The following is a 19,076-nucleotide window of genomic DNA, read 5'->3' as shown; positions in this document are numbered from 1 at the left end:
ATGGAGGGGTGGTGGGGACATACGGGAAATCTCTACCTTCCTCTCAATTTTGGCATGAACCTAAAACTGCTCTCAAAAAAATAAAGTCCTTTTAGAAAGGGAAAAATTAATTTTGTCTTAGTTAAAAAAAAACCCACAAAAAACAAAACTAATGCCGCATGTACTTCATTTGAGTAGGTTTCTGATAAAGGCGGAGGATGGAGGAGGGACAGAGCTATGGAAGTTACAGCAATTTCCAAAAGGTCAGGGAATCATTAGCCTAACTGCAAGGAACAAGTGATTTTAAAATGCATTTTTGGGGCACCTGGGTGGCTCAGTAGGTCAAGCATCGGCCTCTCGGTTTTCGGCTCGTGATCTCACGGTTCGTGAGTTCGAGCCCCACATGGGACTCTGTGCTGGCAGCACGGAGCTTGCTTGGAATTCACTCTCTCTCTGCCTCTCCCTTGCTCACTCTCTCCGTCTCTCAAAAAAATAGATAAATACACTGGAAAAATAAAAATAATTTTAAAAATTTACAAAATGCATTTTACAGCCTGAGTAAAAATGTCAATGACAAATAAAAGCTGATTAACATGCTAGGCTCCTTAACTAGATGCCATCTATCCAGTATGTTCACTTTGGCCTCAGCAGGAACCCCCTCGGGGGCAACACTAGGTCAACTTCACCAGCTGGAGGCCCAAGTTCCTCTTATAAACTACCCTTCCCCAGGAGCGGGGCGGGGGGGGGGGGGGGTGGTCTGTGGCCTGAGCTGATCATTTGCAAAGTTTTCTCTATAAAAGATGAAATCTTTTCAGAAAATAAGATTATTGAAATATTAGAGGGGCACAGAGGAAGAGGTTTAGACGGATTTTCCAGGAACCAAAATTCCTCCCTGGTTTTTAATGTAGCAATTACACTTAGAAAACTAAGTGGGACCGGGAAACCGCTGAGCATACGTATTTGAACGGGGCAAGGAGATAAAAGGCAATTTATTTTGGTCACAAAAGCACATTTATAGGGGCACCTAGGTGTCTCAGTCGGTTAAGCGTCCGACTCTTGATTTTGGCTCAGGTCATGCATGATCTCATGTTCATGAGATCAAGCCCCACATCAAGCTCTGGGTTGACAGCATGGAGCCTGCTTGGGATTTTCTCTCCCGCTCTCTCTGCCTCTCCCTTGCTCTCTCTCTCTCTCAAAATAAATAAATAAATCTAAAGAAAAAAAAGCATGTTTATAAAGGAATAGAAAGGAGGAAAGAGTTACCACGTGTGGCTATGTAGAGGTGCACGTGATAAGCCCACCACATCCAATATTTATTTGGATTGACTTCTTTCAACAGCAGACTTTAGAGATTCAAAAATCCCTCCTCCTAGAATCAACCCATATTGTAAATCTGTGCCATCCAGGGGCGCCTGGGGTGTCTCAGTTGGTTAAGCATCCGACTTTGGCTCAGGTCATGATCTCACATCTCACGGGTTCAAGTCCTGCATCGGGCCCTGTGCTGACAGCTTGGAGCCTGGAGCCAGCTTCGGATTCTGTGTCTCTGTCTCTTTCTGCCCCCTTGCCCGCTCGTGCTCTGTTCTCTCTCAAAAATAAATAAACATTAAAAAATTGTTTTTAATCTGTTCTATCCAATATGGTAGCCACTTACCACAGGGGCTACTGGAATTTAAATGAATGACACACGCAGTTCTGTCCCTCATTTGCACCAGCCACATTGCAAGCATCCACCATCGCACAGGCTGGTGGCTCCTGTGCTGGGTAGTGCCGACTGGACCATTTCCATCTCTGCAGAAAGTTCCTCGGGATGGTGCTGCTCTAAATCCCACAATCAGTGCTAAGACAAGGGACAAAGGGCACTAGAACACAAACTCCAGGAGATCGGGGCAGGGGATTGGGGGGGGGGGCCTTGCCTTACTGGTCATGACTTACAGGCATGCGATGCATATCTTAAAATAAATCAGTGAGTATGTGAAAGGCCCAGAGGTATGAGATCCAAGGTGAGGAAACACCCCCTCTGCTGGCTTCCTATAAAGCGCACAGGCTGCTGGCTTCCTGTCCTTCCATCGAGAAACTGTTTTTGTCAACATGCTTCCGAATAGCAGAAAACTGGCTACAAGTCATGACCTCTGAGGTCTGTTCTGTTTTAGCGACTGAAAAATTGCAATACAGGCTTCAACTTTTAACACAGACTAACATTTAATCTAGCCTAAAGTTTCATTTACTTTTTTACTTTTTTTTTTTTTTTTTTAATTTTAGAGAGAGAAAGAGAGCACAAGCAGGGGAGGGGCAGAGGGAAAAAGAATCTCAAGCAGGCTCCACACTCAGTGCGGAGCCGATGCGGGGCTTGATCCCACGACCCTGGGATCATGACCTGAGCCGAAATCAAGAGTCGGATGCTCAACCTACTGAGCCACCCAGGTGCCCCCAGCACAAAGTTTTAATACAGGAGAAAAAAATCTTTTTATAAGGCTCCAAAAAATATTACTTTCAAAACTAAGATTAAAGTTTGTGAATTTTCTATCAAATAAAGGCATTTAAAATTCAGCTGGTTCATAGCATACCCATGGAAGGACCAGGTTGATAGTCCTCACGTTTTTAGAATTACCCATACTTACGAAGGCATTGCCCCAGTGGATCACCATAATAATTTTCCTTGCACTCACTGCAGTGTTGCCCATCGTAGCCTAATTTACACGGACACTGGCCTGTAAGCTGTGAGAACAGTCATGGGTGAGGAATTGACAAGCTTTGCGATCTAAAAAAAATAATGCATTTTAATACAAAACAGTTTTCCCTCCAGTGATTTAGAACATACAGCTGTGCAAAGGCAGAGGAAGGATGATGGTTCCCACGGCCAGCAACCACCCTCGACAATACCAAGGATCAGGAGCTAATGTGTTTTGGCTCAGGGCCCCTGAATATACCGCCTGCTTCCAGCTGTTCAAGGACAGGTGGCCCCAAACTGGGAAATATACACAGATGTAAATGAAAACAAAACACATAATGGGAAACGGTCCGCATTCTTTTCCTTTACAGTGTTATGGGAGTTCACTCCTAACACAGAGAGGCCACGGACCTGGACTGACATTCATCAATTAATCTGGCAAATCGTGATTCCATTACGGAATGTGCGATGGGGTTTCTCCCAACTGGGCTCGTGTTTTGCTCAACAAAACAACATTTTTTTGCAATTGAGGCTTAATCATTAAAAAAAATATTTTTAAAAAAAAAAATTTTTTTTTTCAACGTTTATTTATTTTTGGGACAGAGAGAGACAGAGCATGAACGGGGGAGGGGCAGAGAGAGAGGGAGACACAGAATCGGAAACAGGCTCCAGGCTCTGAGCCATCAGCCCAGAGCCTGACGCGGGGCTCGAACTCCCGGACCGTGAGATCGTGACCTGGCTGAAGTCGGACGCTTAACCAACTGCGCCACCCAGGAGCCCCTAACAAAAATATTTTAATGTTTATTTATTTTTGAGAGAGAGAAAGAGAGAGCACGAGTGGGGGAGGGGCAGAGAGAGAGGGAGACACAGAATCTGAAGCAGGCTCCAGGCTCCGAGCGGTCAGCATGGAGCCTGATGTGGGGCTCGAACCCACAAACTGTGAGATTGTGACCTGAGCCGAAGTCGGACCCTCAACCAACTGAGCCACACAGGCACCCCAGTCGTTTAATGATAGTTATGAACTGTGTTTTGGGGAGAGGTCTGATTTTTTTGTGCATCCTCCCAACTGGATCCTTGACCAGCTTTTCTGAAAATGGAGGAGGTTAGAAAATTAACCGTAGAAAAATACAGAAGCAAATCATTATTGTCACGGTCCTAGGTTATTCTTGACCAAATAAATCTGCTTAAACAACTCTGTTAGTCGCTCAATCTATAAAACGGCTGGATCTACCAAGCTTCTACCCATCTTTGGAGTTCCCATGAGCTTCTGCTCAAATGTAAGGAGTTATGGGGAGCCTACTGTCCCTGAGCCCTGTCATTCTTCTGGTTGTTCTTAGCTGTTGCACAATGATTTCTCACACAGTGAGACTTCTCGCACATTTCTCACACGGTGATTTCTGACGCAGAATCTGTTCCTTCGTAACTTGCTCCCATCGCTCGGTGTCCTGTCTTATGGAATCGCGCAAAACAAGCGGTCTCCCACTTCCTCTCCTTACGGCCCTTCTCCCAGCTAGAGATGGCTGCTCTCAATTTGCCTTTGCTTCTTCTCTTCAGGCTGACTACCCATAATTCCTTCAAGCCTTCATCACAGAATAGCAATGGTTCTATCCACTCTCCGGGTCGTCTTCCTCTGGACACACACCAGTCCGTATGTCAATATGACGTTTAAAACGTGGTTCTCAGGGAGAACAGCAATGTTCCTACAGCTGCCTGACCCGCACAGGGGACAGTGGGATAATGGCTGCCCTGAACTTGGGCCTGGCATTCCCACTACTCCAGCCTGAATGGACATTGTCTCTTTGGCAGCCTGGCCACACTGCTGGCTCAGCTGAAGCACAGAGTGAAAATCCTCAGATGTTTTTCATGCAAGCTGGTGCCAAGCTATTACTCCCACCCTGTATTTATGCAATGGATTTTAAAAACCCAATTGCAAAACTTCACTTTTATCCTGGTAACATTTCATCTTCTTCTTTGCAGCCAACGGGACAGCCCGTCGGGATATCTTGCCTCTTGTTCTGGCTTTATCACATTGCCATCCCACTTTGCAATATCTGCAAATTTGATAATATTTGAGAAGCATGTTTCTCCAACTCCATCTAAACTGTTGATGAAAATATTGGATGGCGCATTTGGATCTCTCTGTAATAAGGCATTAGGGATGCTTTACTGGTTGACATAGAGACATTTATCAGTGGTTGTTTAAACAGCTGGAAATCGAAATATCTACCTGTCTCCTCTATACTCCATTAAAAGTGTTCCCTGATTTTTTATTTATTTTTAAAAAAAATTTTTTTTCAATGTTTTTATTTATTTTTGGGACAGAGAGAGACAGAGCATGAACGGGGGAGGGGCAGAGAGAGAGGGAGACACAGAATCGGAAACAGGCTCCAGGCTCCGAGCCATCAGCCCAGAGCCTGACGCGGGGCTCGAACTCCCGGACCGCGAGATCGTGACCTGGCTGAAGTCGGACGCTTAACCGACTGTGCCACCCAGGCGCCCCAAAGTGTTCCCTGATTTTAAAGAGCAACCTTCCGGGGCGCCTGGGTGGCTCAGTTGGTTATGTATCCAACTTCGTCCAACTTCGGCTCAGGTCATGACCTTGCGGTATGTGGGTTTGAGCCCCATGTCGAGCTCTGCACTGACCGCTCGGAGCCTGGAGCCTGCTTCAGATTCTGTGTTTCCCTCTCTCTCTGCCCCTCCCCTGCTCACACGCTGTCTCTCTCTCTCTCTCAAAAATAAACAAACATTAAAAAAAATTTAAAGAGCAACCTTCCCCAAGGAATCCCCAATGGACCAGACAATCCCAAATACCCTTGTCATAAGAGGACTTTTTGGTTAAACCAATGCCATCTGACTTTCACTTTGAGCTTCCCTTAGCCTCCATGACTGAACTGTGGTCTTTGTCGAGTGCTGTTGCAAATATACTTCCTAAAAGGTCTGAGACGCATGCCAGACAGTGATGTCATGAACGTTGGGAGTTCCTCTTGAATTAGGAAGCCAAGAAGTCATGGGGAGAGCTACCATTTTGTTTCATGATGGCTGGCTGCAGGTGTGAGGAGTGGAGGGGGATATGAGACAGGTGTGGTCATCTAGTAGTCAGATACCACTCTCCAATAAAAGGAACCAGCACTCCCTAAAGAAATGGCTGATTCTCGGGGCGCCTGGGTAGCTCAGTCAGTTAAGCGGCCGACTTCGGCTCAGGTCAGGATCTCGCTGTCCGTGAGTTCGAGCCCCGCGTCAGGCTCTGTGCTTGTGGTGACAGCTCAGAGCCTGGAGCCTATTTCAGATTCTGTGTCTCCCTCTCTCTCTGCCCCTCCCCTGTTCATGCTCTGTCTCTCTGTCTCAAAAATAAATAAAACGTTAAAAAAATAAAAAAAAATAAAGAAATGGCTGATTCTAGGATGGGGGCAGGAAACACATCAGATGAGTTTCGAGTATCTTGTCAGGCAGAAAGGGCTTAAAAAAACCCCAAACCCAACAATGATGGGGTAAAAGGGATGCAGAAACCAAATGAAATAGCTCCCAATGACCAAAGCTGGAATAACCTGAACAGCAAAATAAAGCAGTATTGGATTATAACTTGAAGTATAATATAAATACCCATGACTCCATATGGATATTAAAAAATAATAAATGAGGAAAGGGGGGATGATGGATAAATCTCCTGTGCAGAAGAATTCCAAGTAATTTACGGAGAAACTGTGCCCTCAAGGCAGGAGTATGAAACTCCCCACTCCTAGAGCATAGACAGTGCATGGTGACTTTCTTCCAAAGAGCACAGTATGGAAAGGAGGAAAAAGTAACTTTACAGCAGAGAAACATGACAAACATTACTTCAGCCAGGTGATTGAGATTTGCGTCTACAGTGATAAGGCGTGCACACAGTGTCGAGTCCCGATAGGATGTGATGAGCATCGCATTTTCTCTCCGTGGGCCTCATCCTCAAACCCATAATCCAAGTCTAATCACGAGAAAAATAGCAGGTAAATTTGAATAGAGGGACATTTTAGAAAATCCTCCTCAAAATTGTTAAGCTCATCAAAACTAAGGAGAGCTTCATCGATGGAGGGTGGGGGAGAGGGGAAAGTGGGTGATGGGCATTGAGGAGGGCACCTGTTGGGCTGAGCACTGGGTGTTGTTTGGAAACCAATCTGATAATAAATTATATTCAAGAAAAATAAGGAGAGCCTGAGAATCATCACGACAAAGAGGAGCTGAGGCTACATGAACGATTAAGTGTCATGTGATGTTCTGGATGGGATCTTGGAACAGAAAAGGGATGTTAGGGATAAAACTCAGGAAACCTCCATAAATTACGGACATTAGTTAATGATAATGTATCCATATTAGTTCACTGATTGTGGTGAATCTACGATACTAATGTAAGATGTTAAAAATAGAGGAAACCTCGTGTGGGGTACATCTTCTCTGTACTATCTTCACAGCCTTTCTGTAAATCTATTTTAAAATAAACAATTTATTAAGGAAAAAAAAGGGCATGGTGAGTGTGTGGGTGTGGGTTGGAGCAGGAGGGTGGGAGAGAAAGATAAAGAAAAAAAAGAGAAAGGAAAACACAGTCTGTGTATGAGAACTACCCTTCAAAGGTTTACTTGCATTAGACTTGACCTTTGAATAAGTTGAACAGCAGAGGTAAAATTGGAGATGAGCCATGGTTATCATTATGATTATTATTAGTTGGGAAAACTCCAGCTTCTAAAATTGGCATTCTGATTCCAATTATACCCTGGTCCCTATATTGTGGATTCACTCTAAATTTCTTGTCACTGTTTCATCCTTCCCTCCAATCTCTATTAATGTGAAAAGTGTCTCAAAGAATATATTAAGCCCCAAGCCCAAATCATGACATGAATAGTTTTTTTTCCATAAATAGATAATGTCATACTAATTTTAAACATGCTCAGGGTACCTGGGTGGCTCAGTTGATTGAGCGTCCGCCTTCTGATTTCAGCTCAGGTCATGATCTCATGGTTCGTGAGTTTGAGCCCCACATTGGATTCCATGCTGACAGTGTGGAACCTGCTTGGGATTCCCTCTCTGCCTCTCTCTCTCTCTGCCCCTCCACCACTTGATTTCTCTCTCTCTCTGTCTCTCTCTGTCTCGCTAAATAAACTTAAAAAATTTGTATGCTCATTGTTTTATTGACTAAAGATCACATGTGCAGTTAAGTAGCATTAATCGCATGTTAAGCAATGTGGATTTGCTCCTAGTGTATTACCCTGCATTCTTCAGGAACAATTAATGCTGGTCTGGTAAGTAACGAGGACATCTTATTTTACCCATACGTGAACCAACTGGTGAAGGGTAGGGAACGACAGCTCAATTGTTTTTTTAATTATTATTTTTTTTAATTGAGAGAGAGAGAGAAAGAGCATGAGTGGGGTAGAGGGGCAGAGGGAGACAGAGAGAGAATCACAAGCAAGCTCCAGGCTCAGCACAGAGCCTGATGCGGGGCTCGATCCCATGACCCTGGGATCGCGACCTGAGCTGAAACCAACAGTCAGATGCTCAACTGACTGAGCTGCCCAGGCGTCCCGACAGCTCAGGTTTTGAAAATGGAACTGTGGGCTCTGGAAGCACCTGTTGATTTTCATTCTGATAAATAATTCTGACCAATGATCAATTTCTTGGAGCTTCCCTAGGATTATACATATGCTACAGGGAAAAAGAGAAGGTCATCTGTATTTCGCTGCGTGTGAATCCAACTTCCCCAGTCACAGAGAGGTGTGGAGAAAACTGAAGCAGGCAAAACTTAACCTTGAGACCCTCATTCTCTTTTTTAGTCCTTTCCATTCCTTGATAAGTGCATCTCTCCCCATAGAAGGCCAATCCTGTTTAAAAACATTAACTAGCAACAGTCCATAAAGAAAGCATCATTTACAAATTTGGAAACCACATCTCCCCATCACTTCCTACTCCAGCACCCTGGTAAGTTCCGAATGTCTTGCCTGGTCACAGTGGCCACTGTGAGAGGTCCGGGGGTCACAGTTGCATGGCTGACATCCTCTGCCAGGGACCAGATTCCAGTATCTGTCAGCACAACGGTCACAGGTCTGGCCTGTGACGTTGGGGAGACAAGGACATGCGCCAGTGTTGGGGTCACAGAGGCAAGCTCCCTGACCAGGCGGACACGCAGCAGGAGTCACACCGGAAGGATGGCAGGAACACCCTGGGACAACAGAGCCATTGCTGGAGGTAAATTAGGCAGGAACACTGGCTTTCAACAAACCGTACAGACAGCTTTTCAGACCTGGACGCATCATTCCTCCAAGTGGCTCAAGGCAGAAACACCTGGCAATATTTCAGATTTATCAAAGAATCTAAGTAAGCTGAATCCATTCAACTCTCTTTGGTCTCCCGAAATAGCAAGTTCATGTGGTTCGGCCAATTGTGTTCGAAGAGCTCACAATTAGGATGACTGAAAACCTTGCTTTTTCCTCATGCTATTCATGATCTGAAAATAAACAGTCTATTAAACTGACTTGGGTCCACTGACACAGTTAAATATCTCCTAAAAACAAGTAGTTTTTTAAAAATTTTTAATGTTTTTTTTTCAGAGAGAGAGAGAGAGAGAGAGAGAGAGAGAGAGAGAATAGACAGGGACACAGAGAGAGAATAAGCAGTGGCAGAAATAGAGGGAGACACAGAATCCGAAGCAGACTCCAGGCTCTGAGCTGTCAGCACAGAGCCCGATGCGGGGCTCGAACCCACAAAGCGCGGGATCATGACCTGGGCCAAAGTCAGATGCTTAACTGACTAAGCCACCTAGGCATCCCCGCCTTCTTTTTTATTAAAAAAATTTTTTTTAACGTTTATTTATTTTTGAGATAGAGAGAGACAGAGCATGAACGGAGGAGGGTCAGAGAGAGAGGGAGACACGGAATCTGAAACAGGCTCCAGGCTCTGAGCGGTCAGCACAGAGCCCGACGCGGGGCTCGAACTCACGGACCTCGAGATCATGACCTGAGCCGAAGTCGGACGCTTAACCCACTGAGCCACCCAGGCGCCCCTCCCCTCTTCCTTTTTAAATCACAGAATCAAACCCTTGCCCTTTTCTTCATCAGTGATTCTTGAATTTATACATTAAAGACACTGGATGAACTAGTTCCAGGGCAGATTCCTGGAGATTCAATTCAGTGGATCTGAGGTAGTCTAGGAATCTGCCTGTTAATATCCCAGCCCAGTCCCCAGGTGATTCTGGCACAGTGCACAGTGGGCCACACTTCACTGCCATAGCCCTCCCCTCCCCCGCTCCCCCCTTGCTGGAAGCCCAGCAGACTTACTTCTGCAGGTCTGATTGATGGCCGATCCAAAGTGACCCGGTTTGCAGAACTGGCAGTTGGGTCCCTGAGTGTCGTGCAGACATCTAAGGCACTCCCCTGTTACCCGGCTGCAGGACTCTGGATCAGTCACATCGATGTTGTTATTGCAGGCACATGGCCGGCAAGGTGCTCCTGAAATTCTGGGATTTCCATAGAAACCCGCAGAGCATTCGCCACACTGCTTACCTGAAAGAAGGAGAGAGGCAAAGGGAGTAAGAAGAGAGGTGTGTGTGTGTGTGTGTGTGTGTGTGTGTGTGTGTGTGTGTGTTGGGGGAGCAGGGATGGAGACTGTTATAGAGAATAATGAATAATTAGGTGCTTTTAGGGGTAACGGGAGGTCACACACTGGAGATGAAGAAGAAAACGTGTTCTGAATTAAAGCAAAACGTTCGTTTTAATTTCTTATCCATTCAGAGAGTAAAATGGTTGTTCAGAACTAAGAAGTCCTTAGTGAAGAATGCAAGAGTGCATTCTAGTCTTTCTTCAAAAACCACAGAGTGGTGGGCACAGGGATCCCTGGATCCTTACATAATGGGGGTCACCCGAGTGTGCCTTGGGACCCAAAGCTAATCTGAGCCCCTGTTCTGGTCCTGGAGGTGAACGTGCAGCACCCTGAGATGTGTGTCTAGCAGTGAAGATGGTGACAGTGGTTTTGTTGATGTACGAACCCTGGAGGGTGTCTTTATCAAGCGCTGTCTGGGGAAACCATGCCTGTTACCTTTCCAACCACCGGGCAATGGTAGTCAGTTAGGTGCCTCAACTCTGGGTCTGCTCTCCTCAGTTTGGGTCATCCTAGTTAGGAATTCTCTTCTCGGCCAGTCATGGCCTTAGTTCTTAAAAACTGACCAACCAAGCCAAAATGTACATGGAAGAGATCAGAATCATGTAGAGACATAGGCAGCAAATAAGACAAAATTAGCCATATAATTTATTATCATCACGGTAATTATCATTGAAGAAAACTTCGGCACCAGAGTTTCAAAATATGATTAAGTCGAGTGGCTTTTATGTTTTTTTCCTTGTTTGCATCACACACACACACACACACACACACACACACACACATGCACACATTCATGCTTAAACTCTTCAAAATAAAATGTTTGGTAGAGAGACAGACAAAAATATTGAATTGACTTCTACAGTGTCTGTGTGATGCCCAAATCAGTGCTTCAAGACGTCTGAAAAAAGAAGTTATATCTTTGAAATATCAGCCAAATGGATTGGTTGGAATTATATAAAGAAAGCATTTGATTAAAATTTCTTAATTTTTAATTGCTTATGTTAGATGTTGTATAAGACATACATGTTACTTAATCACATATGTATCTTACTTAACATGTGATGATTTTTTCTTTTTAATTTTTTTTTCAACGTTTATTTATTTTTTGGGGGGACAGAGAGAGACAGAGCATGAACGGGGGAGGGGCAGAGAGAGAGGGAGACACAGAATCGGAAACAGGCTCCAGGCTCTGAGCCATCAGCCCAGAGCCTGACGCGGGGCTCGAACTCCCGGACCGCGAGATCGTGACCTGGCTGAAGTCGGACGCTTAACCGACTGCGCCACCCAGGCGCCCCTAACGTGTGATGATTGAATTTGAAAGAAATCAATTTGATTTGAACTCATTTGGTCAGTTTTCCAGAACATTATTTAAAAAGTTATAGCTCAGAGGAATGAGCTTTTAATTGTCGTTGGTTTTTGAAACATTCAAATTCTTTGTTCAGTAAAGCATCAGTGTACTAAGTTATGCCTTCTTTTTTTAGAGAGAGAGAGAGCAAGAGAGCAGGGCAGAAGGAGGGAGAAGGAGAGAGGCAGAGAGAGAGAGAGAGAGAGAGAGAGAGAGAGAGAGAGAGAGAGAGAGAGAGAGAGAGAATCCTAAGCTGAAGCCCACACTCAGCAGGGAGCTGGATGCCAGGCTCAATCCCAGGACCATGAGATCGTGACCTGAGCTGAAATCAAGGGTCAGATGTTCAACCGACTAAGCTACCTAGGCGCTCCCCAAATTGTGTCTTCTTGCTATTAATTCATATTCGGTACCCCTCAATTGTTCGAGGCAGATAAATTACGAGCATGGAATCATGTTTTGAGATAGCAGTATGGGATGGAAGAAAAACACCATCATGAACTATACTGTGTACCTGCATAACCTTGAAGACAATTGCAGATCACATCTGAGCTCCAAGGATCCTGATAACAGGAATGAGCAAAATACTGATTACTGGAGGGAACATCCGGACACGGGCAAGGACGGCAGGAGCGTCCTGAAGGAGGATCCCCATAGTAACCATCGATGCACCTGTTGAGACAATTTCTTTTTACCAAGTGTTCACAGGAAAAACTCCCATTAGCCGATGTGGATTTGCCATGCTTGAGGACAGTGCAACTCTCAAAAGTCAACATTTTAGAAGATGCTTGCTTGCTCTGTGAAGTGAGTTTTTAATTTTTATTTATTAAAATTTTTTTTATGTTTATTCATTTTTGAAAGACAGAGAGAGACAGAGCACAAGCAGGGGTGGGGTGGAGAGAGAGGGGAGATACAGAATCTGAAGCAGGCTCCAGGCTCTGAGCTGTCAGCACAGAGCCCGATGCGGGGCTCGAACTCACAAACTGCGAGATCATGACCTGAGCTGAAGTCGGACGCTCAACCGACTGAGCTACCCAGGCGCCCCGAAGTGATTTTTTTAAATTTATATTGAAAGTCCCAAGATATAGTCATTAAACTCGATATAAAAGTCCCAAGGTATTGTCATTAAACTCAATATAGTAGCAGTTAATTTACATGTCATATTTCAGGGACATAAAAAGCAAGGTGTCAGGCAAATAAATGCCTAGCTTTTATTTAATCAGACAACGTCTATCTCATAACAAGATTCTGAAGGACACCAAGACTGATACTCTGTTTCGGCCATCCCCCACCCAGAGATCATTCTACGCTTAAATACTATTGAGAATCTACTCAGCGGTCCTTCAGAGAGTGTTGTGAGACCGGAACAAAAGAAACAAAACTAAAAATCAAAGTGCATCTGAATTCCATACCTTTCACAGTTTCTTCCTGTTGTAAAACCCCCGCAATTGAAGCATGACCCTGTCTCTGGATCACAAAGCTCAGCGAAACCATTACAAAGGCAAGGGCGGCAGTTGGGAAATCCAAAGTAGCCTGCCAGGCACCGATCACAACGGAGGCCAGCCACCTCCCCCTGGCAGGCGCACTGTCCCGTTATTTGGTCACATACAGCGCTTTTTGAGCCTTGAGGGTGGCAGTGACATGCTAGATAAAGAAAGAAAACATGTTGGGTGGGGGCACGTGGTATGCTGGCAGATTGAGTTATGGTCCTGATTTTGTAGTCCTGAACTTACTGTAGCATCCCAGTCAGGTAAATAAAGAGTCTGAGAACCTGGCATATACTGAATACCAGGTCAACGTTTATTAAATAATTCACTGATTCACCCAATGAACAGGATGCTGTGAGCCGTTGGGTCTCATCAGCACTATTTATACAGAGGACCTGAACAAGGAACATGCTTTTTTTTTTTTTTTTTAACGTTTGTTTATTTACTTTTGAAAGAGAGAGAGAAGGAGACAGAGGATCCCAAGCAGGCTCTGTCCCACCTCCAACTCATGAACCGTGAGATCATGACTGGAGCTGAAATCAAGAGGTTGATGCTTAACTGACCGAGCCACCCAGGCACCCAACAAGTAATGTGTTTTTAATGACGTAAACTTCCATTTATCACGTGAGTCAAAACTTTAAGATTATAAAAAATGACACCTTTCTCAAGATGGTTGGATTTTTTTCTTTTTCCTGGGCTCAATCAGAAAGGCTCAATCCCTTTCTGACAAAGTGGATCCTTTGAGCCAATCTTCCCTATACAAAAATGGGATATGGAAGACACGTTTGCTTCTTTATGTATATCCCTTTGTGCATCTCAAGCACTTTTTTTTTTTAAGAAAGGGAGCGGGGAAGGGGGTAGGAATAATGGACCTAAGCACTGTGTGCTGAAAAGCCAGTTGCTGGGGCGCTGCCTTTCTGAACCATGACTGAAAATATATGCTCCTTTACCTTAGGAACATGGTTCCTATGATAGGTTTCTGTGGGGAACAGTATTTTCGCTATTGGCTTACGGCATGAACAGAGAACTGTATACCCTGAACATGACGGCCATGAGAATGTGTCACCATGTATGGACAAAGACCCGTCTAAACCCTGATTGATGGGGAGATTATAGAATGAGTTCCTTGGCTGTTTGTGACCCCAGCACCACAGAAGGTAATATCTAGGTGACAGTCTTGTCCCCTTTCTTGACTTCCCAATGTCATCGTTGTTTTAGCCTGGCCAGCCACGGGGCGTCTGTGCCAGATCCTAAAGCTGGGTCGGCACAGCCAACTCATTTCCTGGTGCTCCCACATCCTCCCTGGACTGGGAGAACCACAGGCCATGTTTTCATCATCACTCACGATTCCTAACGGAGCTCTGTACACATTGGCACCCACCAAATGGAGGAATGAGATACGATGGAAAAATTTTCTGTATCCTTGACCTACACGGACAGACAGCCTAAGTCGTGTGGCCAAACTCCCAATCCCTACCCCCTCTTTTCAATTCCCCCTCTGATTTTCCTGTCTTCAAAACTCCAAGGTTGTGCCCATGCATGTCTTTCCCCCCACTGTGTTTTTGCTACATACGGTGACAGCCATGATGTCCTAAACCGTAGCTTCCTGTGGAGCACCTGTCACAGCAGCGCCCGGCCACGTGGGGCTTACACTGGCACTGGCCCCCAAGCCGGCTGCAGTTGGGCCCCACCGAGCCCTGGGGGTGACACTTGCAGGCTGCGGGGAGACAAAGGGGACAATTAGAGGAGCGGGAAGTGACAGGGGTGCACCTGGTCCTTGTGGGAGCTTTAGTTCACCTCTCTTTCATTAGATACTTCTCTAATCCTTAACTCCCTCATCTGTTAAATGGGGAGAATACAGGATCTACCCCAGGGGATTATAAGGACTAAAGACAATAATGCCTGTGAAGTCTTTAGAACTGTGTGGCATGTAGGAAGTGCTCAGTAAACATTATGTAATAAACAGATCTTACCAATAAATGTTACTCAGTAAGTTAATGAAAGGCTTAAAATAAGTTGTTTTCATAATAGTCCCAATATAATTATTATTATTTCCGATTACTTCAATTCCTGATGATCCATGTTGGTGCTGGACTATTTGTTTGATTTCCCTTATTCTATATGTTTCACGAGATGGCAGGCATCCTGAACGCAGAGTCCTGCCGGGTAATGGGAAAAGCCTTTGCTCAGAATTCAGGAACCCCAGGCTTTCATTGCAACTCACTCTATACGAGTGTTTCTCAACTGGGGGGAGATTTTGCTCCCTCAGGGAACATATGACAAAGTTTGGAGACTTTTTTGAACGTTGCACCTGGGGGGAAGGTTCTCCCGGTATCAGGTGAGTAGCAGGTAGGTAGGCTGCTAAACATCCCATAATGCACAGAACAGCCTTCCATGCCGACCCCCCCCTCCACAACAAAGCATTATCCGGCCCCAAATTTCAAAAGTGCAAAGGGTGAGAAATACTGCTCTAGAGCTTAGTGAAATGGACAAGTTACCTAGTGTTTTGGGACCCCAATAGCCTTGTTTATTAAATGAAGGTTTAATAAAGGATGCAGGATGAAAGAAGTTGTTTCGAGTTCCTTCCAACCCTAAAATTCCAGGATTCTGAATAAGTATTTTTGGAGCATTCTTCCAGGAATCTAGCATCCCAACACTACTGCAAGGCTCCTTTTTAATTTTAATTTTTAAAAATTTTTTAAAATGTTTGTCTTTATTTATTTGGGGGGGGTAGAGAATGCGAGTGGGGGAGGGGCAGAGAGAGAGAGGGAGAGAGAGAGGATCCTAAGCAGGCTCTGCGTTGTCAGTGCGGAGCCCCACGTGGGGTTTGATCTCACAAACCGAGAGACCGTGACCTGAGCTGAAATGAAGAGTCAGACGCTTGACCGACCGAACCGCCCACGGCCGCTGCCAGGCTCCTTTTTTTTGTACATTTACTGTACTGTGCATTGTGATTCTGACACATCAAGAGACTGCTCTGCGTATCTAATCATTGGGCAATTGGTATTGACACTGATCGTTTGGACTAGACGCTAAAATGAATTAAATCCATTCATTCACGTCCCAAAAAGCAGCACATCGGGAGAGCCCATTAAGCCACTACTTACCTACTGCCCCATTGTTTAGCCTGGCAGACATGCTCACTATGAGCCTTTCACACGCACCCGGGAGCATCTGAGGTCCTGCTTTCAAGGCAATGTCAACACAGTTGTGCAGGTGATATTCATCCAAATCCTGCTTGCTGCAGAAATTCTCCAGTGAATTGATCTGGGGAATCAGACTAAGCTTTGGAAATAATACGAAAGGAAAACGTACATTCATAATGGTCTCCCGTTCAAGATTCTACTTATAAAAACAATGAGATCTATGAGAAAATACTTTAAAACAAGATTTTAAGATTTTCATTTTATTTAAGAAATCTTCAAATAGGCACATCTATTGACTTAGGACAAAGAAAATGGGACTTTTTTTTTTAACCCTCCTTAATATATTATTAGCTTGCTAATAAATTTGTCTTAGGTTTCAAAGACTCTTAACTAGGCGACGTACGATAAATTCAGAAATTATGGCTCAGTGCATCCCATTGTGTCAGTGGGGAACTCTAATTCCACAAAACTCTCCTTTTAAAGTTTTGTTCTTTTCAATTACATATGAACAGTTCTACATCAAACTGGCTGCCTCTTGGAGAGTCACAGTGTAGATTAACACACTAATGCTCTGAGAAGTCCTACAAGAAAGCTACTTTTAAACTCTGTGTTTCCATACTTACGTAACCACTTGCTCCTATATTCAAATAACACTAACATCCCGTAAACCCAATATTTCACAGATGCATTTTGGGAATTTCTGGCTTAGACCATACAGTGGTTAGAGGGACAAGTGCATTGTTCTAAGCGTCTTCTCAAAGATGACTCGTCTGTAGTTTGATGTGAAGAAAAGGCATACAGTTATATTTCTTGAGAAGATTTTATCTAAGTTATAACCTACTACCATTTACATTTTTTAAAGCTTACTTATTTTGAGAGAGCGAGCATGTACAAGTGGGGAAGGGGCAGAAAGACAGAGGGAGAGGGACAGAATCCCAAGCGGGCTCCGCGCCGACAGCAGTGAGCCCGATGCGGGACGCGAACGCACAAACCACGAGATCATGACCTGAGCTGAAGTCGGACGCTTAACTGACTGGGCCACCCAGGTGCCCCTAAAATGTTTTTGAATGGCTTGGATGATGCAGCGGAGAACACGTTGGTACAGTGGAACTGATCACAAGTTGGTCATTCTGAACAACTGGTAGAAAAAGCAGCATTGACATTAAGGTTTAATTCACCAGGTCAGGTTAAAAGAGCGAACGGGGTATCTCCCCTGGCCTTCTTCCTTTGTCCATTCTGAACCTCTTTCCCATGATCCTTTACTTCGACCCTCTTTCAACACCCCCCAGCCCCCCGTCCCCAGTCCTTCTCTGTCCTTTGACACCCCAGCAAGTGGAACCTCAACCCTGGATGCCTATTTCACAGCGTCTCCACTCCTCAAACCTCTATCCTCACCCTCTCTGCACTGTCTCTTTCTCCTCTTACTTCACAGAGAAAATGGAGCGTCCGACTTCCTGCCTCCCAAACTCTCAGCTCACAGGTACTTCCCCCGCCCTGTTCCTGGCTCAGCCCTTAGGAAGAGGTGTCCACCACTCTGCCCTCAGCCTTTGCGAAACTTCTCTGTAGGTTATGCTTTCATTAAGCGTTTCCTTTCAACCGGCATGTCAATGTGCTTAAATCTCTCCCATTTGTAAAATCACCTCCTTGATCACATATATTTCTCCTGACACTGCCCCCCCCCCACTTCTGCCCTTTGACTAATTCCTTGATAGTCAAATTTCTCGAAACACAGTCTCCTGGCCACCCTCATTGCCTCTTCTCCTCCCACCTCTCCCCTATGCAACACCTCTCTGCCCACCCACCCCTAAATGTTGGGATCCTCAGGGTTCTCTCATCAGCCCCCTTCTTACTCCACATCCCCTTCCTAGGTGACCTTGACAATGATGTTGCTTCAGTTACCATCAATACATTGTTGACATCTGGATCTAGGTCTCTTGCCCACATCTCAATTATGGGCTCTAGATCTGCACAGACAGGCTTATTGGTTGTCCCACAGGCACTGCAAACCAACACACCTGAAACCCACTTTCCTTTCCTATTGATAGGAAATAATGTCACCATCTGCCAATGTACTCGGTGTAGAAAACTGAAGGTCATCTTTTTTTTTTTTTTTAAGTTTACTTATTTTGAGAGTAAGAGAGAGAGCATGAGTGGGGGATGGGCAGAGAGAGAGAGAGAGAGAGAGAGAGAGAGAGAGAGAGAGAGAGAGAGAATCCCAAGCAGGTTCCTTGCTATTAGCACAGAGCCTGATGTAGGGCTCAAACTCACGAACAGTGAGATGACGTGAGCCAAAATCAGGAGTCAGACGTTCAAATGACTGAGTCACTTAGGCACCTCAAAAAGATCATCTTTGATACTTGCCTCTTGGTCATCAACACTCCCCACCCATCCCATATTCCCCCAACATCGAGTCAATCACAGGCTTGATCCATCTAACCTCTTAAATGTGTCTTCATTCCCCCATCGCTGCTCTAATTGAGGCCATCTGGATCGCCATGGTGGCAGACCAACAGACGTCCCATCTTCCACTCTTACCCCTTTCCCCCATCAATTTCCTACCTTGCAGTCACAGTGATTCCTTAAAAGCTAGTTTGTTCAGATAACCCCTCCTTAAAACCTTCAGTGGCTTCCTATTGCCTCAGGATAAAATCTAAATTCGATCTCTTTTCATTCTGTTATCCCCCAACCTCTTGGCTCAGTGGTTCTGTTTGGGAGGTGCTGCCCCCTAAGGGGGCATTTTGGAAATTCCAGGGGGTGGTTTTGGTTGTCATGGCCATTGGAATGAGGTGTGTTAACTGGCTTTTAGTGGGTGGGGATCAGAAATCCTAGAC

General features: G+C 45.0%; 1 protein-coding gene across 6 annotated transcripts in view; it reads right to left on the bottom strand.

The window, feature by feature from the left end:
• Positions 1-19,076, bottom strand: part of LAMB4 (laminin subunit beta 4) — a 112,733-nt gene that overhangs the window by 31,044 nt on the left and 62,613 nt on the right. For all 6 annotated transcript variants that reach the window (XM_045052248.1, XM_045052249.1, XM_023250243.2 and 3 more), the window contains 7 exons: positions 16,207-16,384; positions 14,673-14,816; positions 13,025-13,256; positions 12,127-12,284; positions 9,949-10,173; positions 8,614-8,834; positions 2,598-2,694 (listed from right to left, as the gene is read on the bottom strand). In XM_045052248.1, the coding sequence (XP_044908183.1) occupies positions 2,598-2,694; positions 8,614-8,834; positions 9,949-10,173; positions 12,127-12,284; positions 13,025-13,256; positions 14,673-14,816; positions 16,207-16,384 (1,255 nt within the window). The remainder of the gene's footprint in view (positions 1-2,597; positions 2,695-8,613; positions 8,835-9,948; positions 10,174-12,126; positions 12,285-13,024; positions 13,257-14,672; positions 14,817-16,206; positions 16,385-19,076) is intronic.

This window comes from Felis catus, chromosome A2 (genome assembly GCF_018350175.1).
Source record: "Felis catus isolate Fca126 chromosome A2, F.catus_Fca126_mat1.0, whole genome shotgun sequence".
Classification (NCBI taxonomy): Eukaryota; Metazoa; Chordata; class Mammalia; order Carnivora; family Felidae; genus Felis; species Felis catus.
The sequence above is the reverse complement of the archived record's forward strand: the minus strand, read 5'-3'. Positions and strand labels throughout refer to the sequence as shown.